Here is a 16,870-nt window from a genome sequence, read left to right as displayed (position 1 = left end):
TCCTCCCAAACAACAATGGAGAAAGAGATCTAGCAGGAATGATCATAGGAAACCCAAGCCTAGATCAAAACCCCAATCTTCGCAAATTCCAAAGAACCCTCCTGAGACTAGACCCTCTCAAGGAAAAGATGTTACCTGCTACAACTGCGGCAAGCCGGGCCATATTAGCAGGTATTGCAGACTCAAAAGGAGAATCTCTGAGCTTCATCTTGAACCTGAGATCGAGGACAAGATCAACAATCTCCTCATTCAAACTTCTGATGAAGAAGAATCTAATCCTTCGGATTCTGAGGTCTCTGAAGACCTAAATCAAATTCAGAATGATGATTCTCAATCATCATCTTCCGTCAATACCTTGTCCATCAACACTTTGACCAATGAACAAGACCTTCTCTTCAGGGCCATTAATTCTATCCCTGATCCTGAGGAAAAGAAAATCTATTTGGAACGCCTCAGGTCTACTCTTGAAGATAGGCCTCCCAAAAGTCCTATAACCACCAATAAATTCAATCTTAGAGATACTTTCAAGCGTCTTGAGAAATCTACGGTCAAACCCGTCACTATTCAAGACCTTCAATCTAAAGTCAATTCCCTCAAGACTGAGGTTAAAAGTCTCAAACAAATCCAAAATAGTCAGCAGCTTATCTTAGAAAAACTGACTAGAAATTATGAGGAAGATGATTCTTCTGTACCTGATTCCAATCCTGCTCCTAACAACAATTGCGAAGACTTTCTGGAGAATATTAACCAGGTCACCATTCAGAAATTCTTCATCCATGTCAAAATCCTCATAGGAGATTTTATTCTCGAAATCCCTGCCCTCTTTGACACAGGGGCAGATTCCAGTTGTATCTCGGAGGGACTCATTCCCACCAGATATTTTGAGAAAACCACTGAGAAGCTCAGCGCTGCTGAAGGATCTAGACTAAAGATCAAGTATAAAATCCCCTCAGCTATCATAAAAAATGGTAGTCTTGAAATCGAAACTCCATGTCTGTTAGTCAGAAATTTGAGTCAAAAAATCATTATAGGGACCCCTTTCATTAAGAAGCTCTTCCCCTATAATACTGACGAAAACGGCATCACTGTTCAGCATCTTGGACAGCCTATCTTGTTCAAATTCTCTGAACCTCCCATAGATAAGACTTTGAACGTCATATCCTACAAGGAGAAGCAGATCAACTTCCTCAGGGAAGAAATCTCTTACAGAACCATTGAGGATCAATTGCAACAACCTTCTGTTAAATCAAGGATTGAGAATATTTTGGAAAATATTCAATCCAGCATCTGTTCTGATCTACCCAACGCTTTTTGGGAAAGAAGGAGCCATATGGTGGAACTTCCTTATGAAAAAGATTTTTCAGACAAACAGATTCCAACCAAGGCTAGGCCTATTCAAATGAATGAAGAACTTCTTCATTTCTGCCAAAAGGAAATCAATGATCTCCTTGAAAAGAAACTTATTCGCAGGAGTAAGAGCCCTTGGTCCTGTGCAGCCTTCTATGTCAACAAACAAGCTGAGATAGAACGGGGAACCCCTAGGCTGGTTATTAACTACAAACCTCTCAATCAAGCCCTTTGTTGGATTAGATATCCTATCCCCAACAAGAAAGATCTCTTAGCCAGACTGCATGATGCTAAGGTCTTTTCAAAATTCGACATGAAATCTGGATTCTGGCAAATCCAATTGCAAGAGAAGGATAGGTATAAAACTGCTTTTACTGTTCCTTTTGGGCAGTATGAGTGGAACGTTATGCCTTTTGGGCTAAAGAACGCCCCATCTGAATTCCAAAGGATTATGAACGAAATCTTCAATCCTTATTCCAAATTCACTATTGTCTACATTGACGATGTTCTAATCTTTTCCCAAACTTTAGATCAACATTTCAAACATCTCAATACGTTCATCTCTGTAATCAAAAGGAATGGCTTGGCTGTATCCAAGACAAAGGTCAGTTTGTTCCAAACCAAAATCAGATTTCTTGGTCACAACATCCACCAAGGAACCATCATTCCTATCAATAGAGCCATCGAGTTCACGGATAAATTCCCTGATCAAATCATTGACAAAACCCAACTACAAAGATTCCTGGGTTGTCTCAATTATGTTGCGGACTTCTGTCCTCAACTCAGTACCATAATCAAACCCCTTCATGATAGACTCAAGAAGGATCCTCCACCTTGGTCCGATATTCATACCAATGTGGTCAAACAAATCAAACTTCGTGTCAAGAATCTCCCTTGTCTTTATCTCCCTAATCCTCAAGCTTTCAAAATTATTGAAACTGATGCCTCTGATATTGGCTTTGGTGGTATTTTGAAACAAAAGGTTTTTGACAACGAACAAATTATTGCTTTTACTTCAAAACATTGGAATCCTGCTCAACAGAATTATTCTACTGTCAAAAAAGAAGTTTTAGCAATCGTTTTATCTATTTCAAAATTTCAATCTGATTTGATTAATCAAAAATTCTTAGTCCGTGTAGACTGCAAATCTGCGAAAGAAATCTTACAAAAAGATGTCAAAAACTTAGCTTCAAAACATATCTTTGCCAGATGGCAAGCTATTTTAAGCGTTTTTGACTTCGATATTGAATATATAAAAGGATCTAACAATTCTCTCCCTGATTTCCTCACTCGTGAATATTTGCAGGGAAGATCATAAGATGTCCTCCAGAGGAGGATCCTCCTCCTCCCGAGGAAGAGGAAGAAACAAAGAAAAGAGCAAAGGTATTATAATCTCTGACTCTTTAATCTTATCTGGGCCCACTGCCCATCAATCTGGACCCACTGTCCAAAAATCTGAGCCCACTGCTCAAAACCAATCTTCACAACCAAAACAAACCAAAGCTGATTATGCTTTATCAATTCCAACTCTCCTTGCCTTCAAACAAGCAGGCCTGGATAATGTTCCTCAGGGACTCATCAATTTACCAAATAAATCTTGGGCCAGCATCGCTGATAAAGATGATGACCTAGATCTCCAATCCCTCCAATCTTTTATTGAAAGAACAAAAAGCTTAGCAACTCATGATGGAAAGAAACCAGTTGTTGTTGCCCAATCTAGCCCAGTTACCCAATCTAACCCAAAATCGGAATATTTGACCAAAACTATCTCCAAATTCCAAACCTTGATTGAACCAGAATGGTGGGACCATTCAGGAGGGAACCTCGCCAATAAAATTGGTACTAAACTTTTCCCTGGTTATCTTGATCCAATCCACCCAAACAAAACCCAGAGATTCTATGAGTTTATCTTGGTTGATACAAACAGTGTGGATATTAAGCATTTTAGGGATAAAAATGACAACTCCCTAATTACCCACTCCACACTCCAAATTCTCCGTGTCCTTCGTCCCACTGACTTTGGACCCAATCCAAACACCTACAGAAAATTTTCCCAGAATTTTGACCCTATAGGTTTTAATTATTGGGATTACATCAAAGCTTGGGAATTTACAATCCTTGGCCTGCAAAACCAAAATTTCAAGCATTCTTGGCTCATTTACTTCAAATGGACCAACAAATATTCCTTTCCAATTTGGTTCCATTCTTGGTGGAGCTTCTTTGGTCCAACTACTGAAATCTTTCCCCCTGAAGTTCTGGAGGGATACAATCTTTTCCTGAAACATTGGGACAAAGAGTTTAACAATTATCCTGATTGTTTAAACTTTTATACAATCTTTTCCCTTTCTTGGGTATTCTCTTGGAGGTACGGTCTTAAAGCCAAACCCCAACCAATTCTCAACAAACATGCCCTTATCAAGTGGTGGAAGGCTTTTGATGCTTCCAAAGCTCACAAGGATAAAATAATTCAATGGTTCAAAAACAACCAGAAATATCTCAAGCATGCAAGTCCGCAAACCAGCCTCTTGCTAAATCAAAAGGCCCACATCACAGCGGCCCTTGCAGGAGCTTCAACAGAAGAAGACTTGCTAAGAAATCTTCAATCTGCTCTTCAATTATTGAAGGAACCAATTAAGCAAGCCTCATCTTCAAAGGCCCCTCAACACAAAGTCTCCGAGCCATCCTCTCTTGGGTCGTCAGATTTTGTCCAAACCACAGAATCAGATGATGATGACTTCTGCTAAGTTTGTCGTCTTGTAATCATTTTTATTCTGTAATAATTCAATTTTTGTACTGTAGCAAATAGTAAAATTGACTTTTTACTGTAGCAAATAGTGCCAGTCAAATAGTACCGTCTACCGGAACTATTCAACCGGAACTATTCAAACAGTGCCCAATCTTTTCTTTAAATAGGCTCATTCTGAACCTTGTTAAGCAGAGTTTTGGATAGAGCTTAGATAGAGAGTTTAGAGAGAGAAACACTGAGAGAATTCCTTCTGTAAGTTCTCCTTCAGTTTTCCTTTCTTTCAATCTTTTCTGTTTTTAAGTTTCAGTTTTTCAGTTTTTAAGTTTCAGTTTTGTAATCTATGTTTATGTAATATATATCTTGTTTCGGATGCTAAATATGCTAAATATATATATATATATTAGTTTTTGTAATATTCCCTTACCCTGCCACCGTTCATTTTTCCTTCTATTCTGTTTCTTTTTTTCACGTGACTATGCTCCCGCATAAGACAAAACAGAATCTTTCTAATGCCACGTGTCTTCTTGCAATTGGACCACACTCTTATGGTGGAACTCTGTACTGACTGAGCCACATGGCGATGAATGACGCTGCAGCCATATGATCTGCTACGGGTGCATGGAAGCTCCGTAGACCAGCAGCACCGGATCAGCTCTCTTTTTATGATTTTCCTGAAATTAAAATTAAATAAAAACAAGATAAAATCCAGAAATAATCAACCCAAATCCTAACTAAATCTATAATTTAAAAAGTACTAATTAATGATAGATAACAACTGCTAAAATCTAGCAAATATTTAAAATTAAATATAAATACGAAAATTATATAAAAATATCATAAAACCTAATCAAAACTCAAAAAATAAATTAAAAATAAAATAAAAGACCCACAAAATACCCTTATATCCCCGAGTCAACAACGGTGCTAGGTTAGGGATGGTTCAGATCGAGCTCTAATACCATGAGGAAAATGTATGATATTATATTGAATGGTAAAATGATACATGACCAGTATTTATAGAATACAAATGACTAAAGACGTAGGCACTACACTACCTGAAAATCAGAGAAAATATTCTCCCTATGAATACTAATAATGTTGACATAAAAGTACTAATTAACTGTACAAATCAGACTCTAATTATTCTAATTAGTGTGCTAATTAACCGCGTTTGACTTTCAGCAAGAAGTGTAATTTCCCCCAACTTAAATTACTAATAAAATATAAATTAATTTTGTCTATAATTGAATATATTTAAATAGTAAATTTAAAAAGAATAATTAAATATATATAAAAATAATATTAGCTGCAGTGAAAGATCTAAAAGAAGCTAGTAGTGAAGTCTGTACTTGAAAATATTTTTAAGCGGATTAAACTTGACGACAAAGTTATAATTCTTTGTTTCAGGGCAGAGATAGAGATAAATATGGATATGATTATTAACACATTCACATGCAATGTTTAGAAAACCGGACAGGTCACTAAACTGGTGGAAGCACTGGTTTAAGGTTTAAAGGTTCAACCGGGGTCAAACCGAGGTCCAACCGGTAGTATTTAAATAGTATTTAAAAATAAATATTAATTATTAATACTATTTAAAATATAATTTTTACTATATATAAAATTATAAACGTTTTTAATATATTAAATATGAGAATTTAAATACTAAGTTATGTTTTAAAAAGAATAGAACTTCCGTAAATGAAATATAGAAAGCCACCTAGTTTTTTTTTAACTACCTAGGTAATGGTTCTAGTACGTTTCAAAATATTTCATTCCTTTTTTTTTTCAAATCATTGCATTTATTTCTTGAAAATCTGATAGTAGGCTTGTACAATGTCCAGTAGCTATACAAATTTACTTATATTTTTTTGTTCTTTTCAGTCAAAGAGTGAGTAATAAATGTTCTATTTCAAAAAAATAATAAATGCTCACAGCTTTTTATGGAAATAACTAATACTAATAGTCAGAGTGAGGAAATCAAGGGGTGCCAGCTTGATATTAACGCAGATATTAATAGCCACTGTTTGGAAAATGGAATTTTGTTACCAACCGGTTAAACCGAAAAACCGCCGGTTTTACCGGTTCTGACCGGTTTTTGACCGGTTTTTATGGTTTTTGTCCAGTTTGATAATTCCCGGTTTTGGCAGCACAACGGACCGGTGAGATGTCCGGTTCCCGGTCCGACCGGTCGAACCGGCCGGTCCGGTCCGGTTTTCAGAACACTGTTCACATGTAATTTCTATTTAACATTTAGGCCCGTCCCGTCTGAAAAAGGCATAACGCTTATTCAAGTATTTTAAACAAATCATATAAAAACCTTACCACGTTTCGATAAGATGTTATGAGCTTCTTTCATAAGTTATAGGTATTAGCTTATAAATAAGAGTTTATACTTATAGGTAACAAATTAATTTTTGTGGGATGATTGTTGCCCAAAAATGTAACTAAGCCTTTAAACTTAATTCTAGTAAGGATAATTATATCAAACTTAAATTTACCCACCGTACTTTAGGTAAATTAACAAGCCCTTAATGATGTAGCTCTCCTAAGATTCCTGAATAATATCTTTAAGGATTCCTGACTAAAAAGACAGGAATCCAGCAAATCGCAAGTATCTTTAATACAACCAACTAAGCTACATAAAGTAACGAAAAACACCCAAGGAATATAATTCCTTTCATGTTTGTTGGTTAATTTCCAAAAAGACCCCACAAAATGGTCATTTTTACTTCAGAAACTTGAGATCTCAGCTTTGTTTGTTGGGTCTAGGAGGTCCAAAGTAGTTTGTAATCAATCCCATCATAGAAAACCTGGGGTTCAGATTAATATCAAGTCAGCAGTTTTGACAATGAAGAAAAAATGTTACTCAAATATTTTAGCACAAAAAAATACACATCATGTTTATTATACAAAGGTAAGCAAATGAAGAACAGTAAAAACACACTCAAAAATTCAGCACAAACCATTACACATCTTGTTTATACAAAGGTAAAGAAATGAAGAAAAGTAACACACACACGCATCTAAGACTACGGTAATATCCAGCGTAAACATTCTTCCGGAGAAAGCAAGATTTGATTTATTTTAGCATGATTCCATTGCGACGCTCTCCATCATAGACTGTATCGAAACCTTACACCCCATTACATGTTCATAGTTAAACATTAAAACAGAGCCAAAATGTTATCTTGCACTGCTTTTTAATGCAGGGACAGGTTACCTAACTGCTTTTTAATGTTATCTTGCCAAATTTTTTTTTCTTTTCTATAATAGCATATAAGCTACTGTATACTTCAGACATTATTTTCCCAAATGACCTTCCCAGAACAGGACATGATATATAGGCTCGTAACTGTGTCCATAAGTTCTAAGGAGAAAAAAATCTAAGCCTGATCGATGAACGACTAGTGTATTGACTCTATGGATCCCTTTTGGCTGTAGAGGATGATTGTTCTCAGTCATGGAGCTAGTAGCCAGGATTTCTATTAAGGTGGGGAACCAGGTTCAAATCCCCCCACACCCAAGGTTGCTAAATGGAAAGACACAACTATCCTAACCCACATTTTTTGGTACTCTATGGTTGCCTTTGCTTCAAAGATATTTCCAGTACTCTAAGTGATCTTTGGAATATGCCATTCTCATATTTAGTACAAGGGATCTCCATCTCTAACTATTAGCCTGTGTTTTATTGATAGATATTTGGAATTTAACTATGACATGCATGATGCATCAACAGTCAGAACTAAAGTACAAAACAAATAAAGAAGTATTATCATTGTAGCCAATTCTTTGTTCAATATGCTTGAAAGGAAAAGTAACCGAATAAGAAAATTGCAGGAGCATATTTTGAAATAATATCAAACGTTCACGTATCTGGGTTTCTGATGATGCACATCAAGGACATACATGCCATACAACAAGAAACGGCATACCAAAAAAAAAAACCTAGAAGTATGCTGCAGAAAGTTGCAAGGATGTTATAAAGAATAAGAAGTTTAGGCACGTGGCTATTAGCATCAGCATCACATAAAACCTTGTTCAGCTTTAAACAATCCGTATTTAAGAATATGCTTATTTACTAGTATTTCAAGAATTTACTCACCTTTCAGAAAATTAACAAAGCATTACTTTTTTTTTTTCAAACATGACTGCACTTAATATTTCCACTAAATAGAATGGGGCAGAGAATTAGTCGAACGACAGTAGTTTCAAGTTTTTCAACAAAGGGAAATTTAGTGTATTGTAGTTACATCTGATAATTGAGGGCTTGAAGCTATTTAATAACTTTTGAATCCTGCTACATATACCTTGGGCTGTGTCTGGAAGGATGGCAACTAAAGGAGTGATAGGGAATGAAATGGCAAAACTTACTAAAAGCCTGTTATGAAGTTATATAGAAGGAGGGAATGAAATGACAAGGGAGAGAATCCTAGTCCTTTCCTTGCCACTCCCCTTCTTCATCATACACATCAAGCAACCAACCAAGAGAGAGAGACATGCTCTATTCTAGTTTATTCTTTTCCGTTCCATTATGACTCACTTCCTCCCATCCTTTTTGATACAAATATACCCTTGACTCCCATTATGAGTCATGCAAAACCTTAAAAAAGCACCAGCATGTAATTCAAGTCTGCAGTTAAAATATCAGAGGGCAATTTAAGTTTTTCCATTGGCTCAACCCAACATCAGTCCTTATTCCTTATCATGACTAAATTTTTATCAAAAGCAGCAAGTACCTATCCCATCCTATTAACATATTAGGCATCGAGGTGACCAGATGGGAACGTACACAGTGTACGAGTTTTATTCGATATCATTCCTGAAACTTTCGGAACCTACGGAGTGTTTGTATAGGATAAACAGCTTTCACCTCAAATTTAAAGAAGGAGGTATAGTTCCATATTCCTGATTTTGACTACAAACTCAATAGGCTATAGAAGTAAGCTTCCAAATCTGACTTTGATTTGTACCTAACAAACTAACCTTGTCCTTTGAATCCCTAACTTCTTTGTAGTATTTCATAAACCAACATGAAATTTCTTGAAAAACACACTATCTCTCAAACATAACAAGCATTTTCGATTCCAATTTTCGAAACTAAAACAACGAAATCACATGATCGGATGCGAAATCACACGATCGGAATCGCAGATCTGCATAGAAAATTCATAGAGAAAGAATGCAAATGGAAACTTACATCATAGCCATCATAACTTGTTTGAGATCATTCTCGACATTCCTCATGTTGGCAATGGATTGCGCGCAGAAGATGAGAGCCATCCAGGAGCTCAACTTGTACTGATTTCAACAACAAAAACAACAAGAAGATTGATTGTGATGAGATTGAGATCGAAGTCGAATGAAGAAAAAGAAGGTGAAAGAGGTGGTGGTGGTGGTAGAAATACAAACCCTGAACATGACGCCGGCGACGCCGAATAAGACGGCGATGAAACCAGCGTAATCGATCGGAAGGTCTTGCGGTGCCACCTGCGGCGCCACGTATGGCTTCGCCGCCGATGGCTGACGGGGATCGTTGCCGTGCGATGACATCTCCTCTCTCTCTCTCTGATTCGAATGGGTGGGTTTCTCAGATTTCCATGCTCGCTTTCTTTTCACAGTATTTATTTACGTTTACACTACGTTCAATATCCAACGTTCTTTTTGGGGTTAAACGTGAAAATAGTCATGAATTTTGAGCCAAATCTGATTTTCATCTCTCGTCCGAAGATCTTTATAAATAGGCCCTCAAACTACTTGAAATGGTTAGAAACCATCCCGCCGTCCTCCGGCTGCTCTACCCAGGTGTCACTTTGGACATGTCACATCATTTAATGAAATTACGTGTATTTAAAAAAACTATCATAATTGCTACATACCACACGCTCAGACAAATAATGCCAAAAAACAACACGTAGGAAAAGAGAATGAGGAAACGAAAGGAGATTAACTCACACGCTCTTCAGCTATCCGAAATGCACAGACAAGATCTTCTTTCTAGTTCCTTCTCTTCAGTACCCAGAATACCATAGTCATTTGTTCCATTTATGTTCTTTAAGATCCTCTTCACTTGCATGAGGTGACTAGTCTTGGGTTCTGCTTGATATCTAGCCCACACTCTTTGGAAAATAAAGATAGCATCTTCCAATTGTTTCACTTACAAACCAAGAAAGTAAGTTAGTTCACCAACAAAACTCATTTCAAACTCATATTTCATTTGTTGGAGAAAATGTTCCACCATCTGGTTAGACATACCACCAAAGACAATATCACCAACATAAATCTAAGCTAACTCCTACATAGTTCTATTCTTCCATTCAACCACACCATTATGTTGAGGTGTAATTGGTGCTGAGAATTTATGACCATTTCCTTTAGAAGCACAAAGTTCAGAAAACTTACCATTCTTGGATATTAAGCACTTTGAAGATTGAGGTTTGTTATGAGGAACCCACATGTAACAATTATCTTTTGACCTAGCACTTTTCATCAAAACTTCTTCATTATTGCCTGTTACAATGCACTCTGATTTGCTGAAGGATACATTCATACCTTGATCACACAGTTGACTTATACTTATTAGATTGTCAGTTAATCCTTTTACTAACAAAACATCATTCAGACAAGGAAATCTGAACACACTAGTTTTCCTATGCCCTTGATTTTTCCTATAGCTCCATCACCAAAAGTAACATAATCACTGGAGTAAGCTTTAAAATCTTCAAGAAAGTTCTTTGGCTTAATACATCAGAAGGCCCCTGTAATTGTAAAGGGAATCAAATCCAGGGCCTAGAAAATTTTAGCATCAAATTGGGTCACTAGAATTTTTTTTTAATTCAATTAAGGCCAAAGTGTGCCAGCCCTCAATTTTGTCCCAGTCATCAATATCACGTGGCTTTTATTATTATTTTTTGATTAAAAAAATAATTTTTAATTCCAACTCTATTAAATAATCAGAAAAAAAAATTTAAAAACTTAATAAAAACCTAATCTAATAATCCCTTAACTAAACAATCTAATAATCTAAATAATAAACTAATCTAATAATACATAAACCCAGAAAAACATAATCAATTTCCAGCAACATCTTGAAGAAACCAAGCAAAATCTTGATCCAACAACAAATGCTACCTGTAAGGAGAAAACACGCTACTGGCAGTAGCAACAAATTCAAAGGGTTGGAATTCAACAACACTTTTATGCCTGCAACCAGATTAGTGAACCAAACCTCCTCACCCAAACCCTCCTCCACTCTCAACAAATTCAAAGGGTTATCCACGGCATCACCCTCACAACCTCACACCAAACCTCCTCACCCAAACCCTCCTCCACCTGCAACAAGATCTGTGAGCCCCACCCCCACCTGCAACCAGATCAGTGAACCCCAACCCCACCCCACCCCCATTTGCAACCAAATCTGAGGACCCACTTCCGATAACGTGTTGCTGGTTCTGATCTTCATCGCGGTGGCGTTGTATCTGGTGAACCGGAACAAGGGTTTAATCCAGAGGAGCGTTTCGGTGGGAGCAGGCTCGAATCTGCAAAATGTGAAGCTCCTTCTCCGCGTGGCTAGTGGTGGCGCTCGTCATCTCTGTGCTTCTCTCTCTCAGGAACCCCAAATCCACACCAAACGAAAATCAGAACAAGATTTGGGTGGGTATGGTGGTGGTGGGGTTGAGGTTGAGGTTGAGGTTAGGGGTCGGGTTGAGGTTGAGGTTGCGGGTGAGGATGCAGGGTAGGGTGGGGAATTGGATGATGATGATGAGTTTTTTTCCCTGTTAATAGGGTTTTTTTTAAAGTGTTAATAGGGTTAATTAAAGAGGATGAGGAAATGTATCAGGGATTGGATGATGATGATAAAGATTTTTTATTAAGTTTTTACATTTTTTTTTCTGATTAAATTATTGAGTTGGAATGAAAAATAATTTTTTTTAATTTTTTTAATTAAAAAATAATAATAAAAGCCACGTGGTATTGATGACTGGGACAAAATTGAGGGCTGACACACTTTGGCCTTAATTGAATTAAAAAAATATTCTTAGGTACCCAATTTGATGCGAAAATTTTTCAGGCCCTGGATTTGATTCCCTTTACAATTACAGGGGCCTTCTGATGTATTAAGCCAAGTTCTTTACCCCTGTCATATGCCTGGAACATCCACTATCAAAATATCAATCTTCTCTTCATGAAACTCTAAGTGATGTGTGAGCTATAAGAATGGATATTGTACTCCTTGGTTTCCACTCTTTTCTTGCATGATCAATTTGTGACTTGATCTCAGGTTGACCATGAGGATGTGGAAATCCATACAGTCTGTAACAGCCTTGTGTGACCAAATCTACCAAAGTGATGATATCTCCACGCTGACATTAGGATCCACATGTTGTGTAACATGTTGAGGCTTGTAGGCTGACATCCGAAACTCAGTTTGTCTCTCAGAAGTGACAAACTTATTAGCAACTATGTTTTTCTGGGTAGTAGTTCTATAATCAAAACTTATTCCTTCCTTATCTCTAGACTTCTTTCCAACTTCCAAAATTCCATCCAACACATTAGAGCAATTATTTAACATGCGAATAGATTTTGTCATACTTTCAAGCTTTGAGTTCAGAAATGTTGCCTCCTCCTGCAGCTTGGCATTAGTGATATGGAGTTTCTCTTTCTCAACAAGCAAATCATTGACAATTTTCTTCAGCTTTTCCTCATGCTTGCATGCTTCTCCCCACTTGATATACAACAACTTGTATGTCTCAGCCAACTCTTTATCTAAGATGTCTTCATCACTAGACTCATTATCGGAGTTACATCTTCCAGTGAATCCCATTACTTGGTTTCATGTTTCATCTTCTTCAGAATCTTCATCAGACCAAGTGACCATCATCCCCTTTCCTTGCTTTTTCAAAAACTTTGGACATTCTGCATTGATGTGACCAAAACTTTCACACTCATGACACTGTATTCCTTTGTCTTGGTTTGACTTTTCTTCATCTTTGCTGTAACACCGCGATTTCTCAACCGAGGAATCACATTAGAAACCTATCAAAGTTTAAGGACTATTTTGCAATCCTAAAAAGCAAAGATATATTTTTTTTTGAAGACAAACTAATCATATTTGAAGACATGACACAACCTTAATTAAACAACCCATTCCCGACATATAATAATAGTAACTTGCGATAACACAAGCAGGGTTCCAAAATCAGTGCGCACACTTAAACAGTGGCGAAACAGGGTTTTAGTAATAGAGTTTTCAGGAGATGAAGAAGACTCAAAACATAAACTACTAAACGATAACCAGACAACTTCTTCCATCCCTGCTCCGCAGCTTACTATCCCTCCTCCATCTCGTGCATGGCTAAGCATCGTCGGAAGGCTCTCCATCGCCTAATAACGTTAAGCGCCCAAACAAGTAGAAAACAGAAAGGGTTAACTCCATACAACTACCACATATAAAAGAGAAAAGCATGCTATTCAAATTTGATTACATAACATGGTAAATAAACTAGCAACTTAACTCAAATTAGATGACAACTCATCCTATCGATCATGAAATCAAATCATATATTTAACAGAATTAAACGATATGGTTTTAAAACAGATATTAACAAAACTTAACAACATAAACTAACTCGTGAATCAATAACTTAACAGCATAGATTAATTCAGATAACGATAACCTCAACAATATCAATCAAACAATAACGTCTCGCAAGACGGGACAATCACGTGGGACAAACCCACCTCATCGCCACTTTAGTGTCTCAAAAGACGGGACAATCACGCGGGACAAACCCACCTCATTGCCACTTTATAACGTCTAAAAAAGACGGGACAATCTCGTGGGACAAACCCACCTCATCGCCACTTTAACGTCTCAAAAGACGGGACAATCGCGTGGGACAAATCCACCTCATTGCCACTTTATAACGCCTCGCCAAACGGGACAATCCCGTGGGACAAACCCATCTCATCGCCACTTTAGCGTCTCAAAAGACGGGATAATCGCGTGGGACAAATTCACCTCATTGCCACTTTATAACGCCTCGAAAGACAGGACAATCCCGTGGGACAAACCAACCTCATCGTCACTTCAAGCAAACTAAAACATCTCATCCAACTCAGTGGTCACTCAAACAGCAATCTCAAATTCAATAATCAACTTAACATAATCACATGTAATTCATATTATCAACAAACATACGTCTCATCAAAATGCATACTAACTCAGCTCACTATTTCAACTTAACAACAATCAAGGTATCAACAAGAACCATGTCTCATCCACTAGAAAGCAGTAATGACATAAACCAATAAACGACCGAAGCCTCTCAGAAAACGGAAACACACGTCTCAATAAGTTCACTCGGCCGAAGCCTCCAGAAAACATTCAAAATAAGCAAGCATACAACATTGCAAAACATGCCAATATTTCAATAAATTGCCAATCAAATTAAACACCTTCATCTCAAACGCATGCAGTGCGATAAAAGCATGCAAGACTCAAAGACGCGCTAAAACTGAGTTACCCTTACCTTCGTGAGTAGGAGTAGTGCATAGACGTTGCGAACCTAAAACAAGAAATACAATCTCATCAATACAAGCCCCACAAGAAACAATCAATCTAAGAACACTAATCGAAACCGGAAAGAAAGTTTTTAAAGCTTCAGAGTTCACATTAAGGCACGAATGGAAACGGAGACTTCGTTCGCTAAAACGCGCATAACTCGAGCTACAGAACTCAGAATGACACGAAACCAGAGCCAAAATTTCGACAACAGAGAGGGCTAGGCTATGGCTCAGGCCATACAAACCCAAAATTTATTTTTGGACACGGTACAGTTCCAAAAGTTTCGGCCACTACCAAAAATCGGGTTCCCCGAACTTTACTTCGATCTAAATTAATTCCTAGGTATTCTTAGGTGATATCTAGGGTAAAACAATGCTCGGAAATTTTTTAGAAATTGCTATGCTACTAGGTGCTTTTGGGTTCAAACTTTAAGCTCAAAACTCAAAGTTAAAATCTTTGAAAACAAATTTGACAAGGTCGTAGATCGGGGCGTTTATAGCAACTAATTCTATAGGCACTAAGCAAGATCAAGACTTTTTGAATCAAAAAGTAAATTCACAGAGAAAATGAGTTTCGGGCTTTAAAACTCATATCTACGGCGACTCGGTGAAAATCCGAACAAACCGACATCGATTATAGCATGATGGTTTAGTGGGGAAGATAGTTGAAAAGAAAAATCAAAGCTATCAGACATTTTGACATTTTTCTCCAAACTTTGAGCACTGAAAGACATTAGAAAACTCAACAGAAAGTAGAAACAGAAGCAAGATCTAGCACCCTTACCTCTGCACCTACGCGTAGCTTCAGAAATCAGGACGATCGAGCAAAGGATGAAAATGCTCTGCTCCACTCTCTCACTCTCTAAGCTTCGGCCACTTTGGGGAAGAAATGAGATATTTTCTCATTTTTTCCCTTTTTATAGGTGAGGGGAAAATCCGAAAAATCGATATTTCGCGGTTTCGGTCGTTTTGGTACTTTCATTTGCTGATAAAAATTGAGTATTCGGCGACAGAATGTCGAAACTCAAATCGAGGTTCATTTAATTGAGGAAAACGTCTCAAAGACGGTGTGGGCCGATTTACGCTGAAAAACTACTTTTTGCAGTCGACGTCGGATGCAGAACCTTCCTTCAGAAAAAAGATCACAAACGTCGAAAGGAATGAGGCTTCGCGAATGGAAACTTTGTTAGAAACTCCGAATAGAAAAACTCTTCATTCGAGGTCTTAATTAAAGTCCCCGAGAAGTTAAGGTCTAGCTTCGACGGACTTCCAGGAAGCGAAACCTAACAAGTGTACAGTCCAGGGTTTCGTATCGAAATACTGGTCATGGGAAAAATACTCAGAGGTTCTTATTCTACCTTCAATTCTAAAATTCTCTTAAACAGTGCTCTAGGAGCAGATATAGCCTTTTTCGGACATTCTCGACCTTAGTCGGGTGCGAATATGGCTCGTGCTATCAATCAAAATGACTATAGTGTCATCCTTAACCATACTGTGAACTTTCGTCTTCATAACACTAGTCAAAACGTCAAACACAAGTCAAGTTCCACTCACGCTTACACAGAGTCCTATGCGTGAGCTGGAAATTAATTAATTATTTAATAAATTCTAAAATCCTAGGGATTACATTTTCTCTTGCGTTGGAGACCAATGTTCTTGAAATTGTCAGACGGATTGTCCAGGACATTTGTCCTTGGCCTTTTGTCAAATCGTTTCAAGACTTTGTTAAACTCTCTACTAAGAAGTGCTATAGCTTCTGAAATAATTTCACCAGCATCCTTCTCACTTTAATCTTCATCTTTTTCAGTGTCGGACACAAAAGCTACACTTTTATTCTTCTAATCAGATCTGTCATTGAGAGTCATGTCAAAGGTTTGTAAGGATCCAATGAGTTCATCAACCTTGATGTTGCTGGTGTCTTGAGCTTCTTCAATGACAGTAACTTTCATATCAAACTTTTTAAGTAGATACCTGAGGATTTTTCTTGTCTGCTTTTCTTCTGACATTTGTTTTCCTAACGCAAATGATGTGTTGGCTAGAACACGGAAGTGGATGTGAAAGTCAGAGATAGATTTATCTTCCTTCATCCTAAGATTTTCAAACTGGGTTGAGAGCAACTGAAATCTTGACATGCAAACTCTTGATGTGCCTTCATGAGCAGTCTTGAGAATCTCCCATGCCTCCTTAGCCACAATACATTGAAGGTATGAA

At 37.4% G+C, this 16,870-nt stretch overlaps 1 protein-coding gene across 1 annotated transcript; it reads right to left on the bottom strand.

Annotated features, from left to right (window-relative positions):
* Positions 1–6,628: 6,628 nt before the first annotated feature.
* Positions 6,629–9,745, bottom strand: LOC130734609 (protein Asterix). The gene is made up of 3 exons (XM_057587098.1): positions 9,506–9,745; positions 9,294–9,394; positions 6,629–6,906 (listed from the first exon to the last, which is right to left on the bottom strand). Exons 1-3 carry the CDS (start codon positions 9,644–9,646, stop codon positions 6,843–6,845), a joined length of 306 nt encoding a protein of 101 aa, XP_057443081.1. The 5' UTR covers positions 9,647–9,745; the 3' UTR covers positions 6,629–6,842.
* Between the last annotated feature and the right edge of the window lie 7,125 nt (positions 9,746–16,870).

The sequence above is a fragment of the Lotus japonicus genome, chromosome 1 (genome assembly GCF_012489685.1).
Source record: "Lotus japonicus ecotype B-129 chromosome 1, LjGifu_v1.2".
In the NCBI taxonomy this organism is placed as follows: domain Eukaryota; kingdom Viridiplantae; phylum Streptophyta; class Magnoliopsida; order Fabales; family Fabaceae; genus Lotus; species Lotus japonicus.
This window is presented reverse-complemented; position numbering and strand designations above follow the sequence as displayed.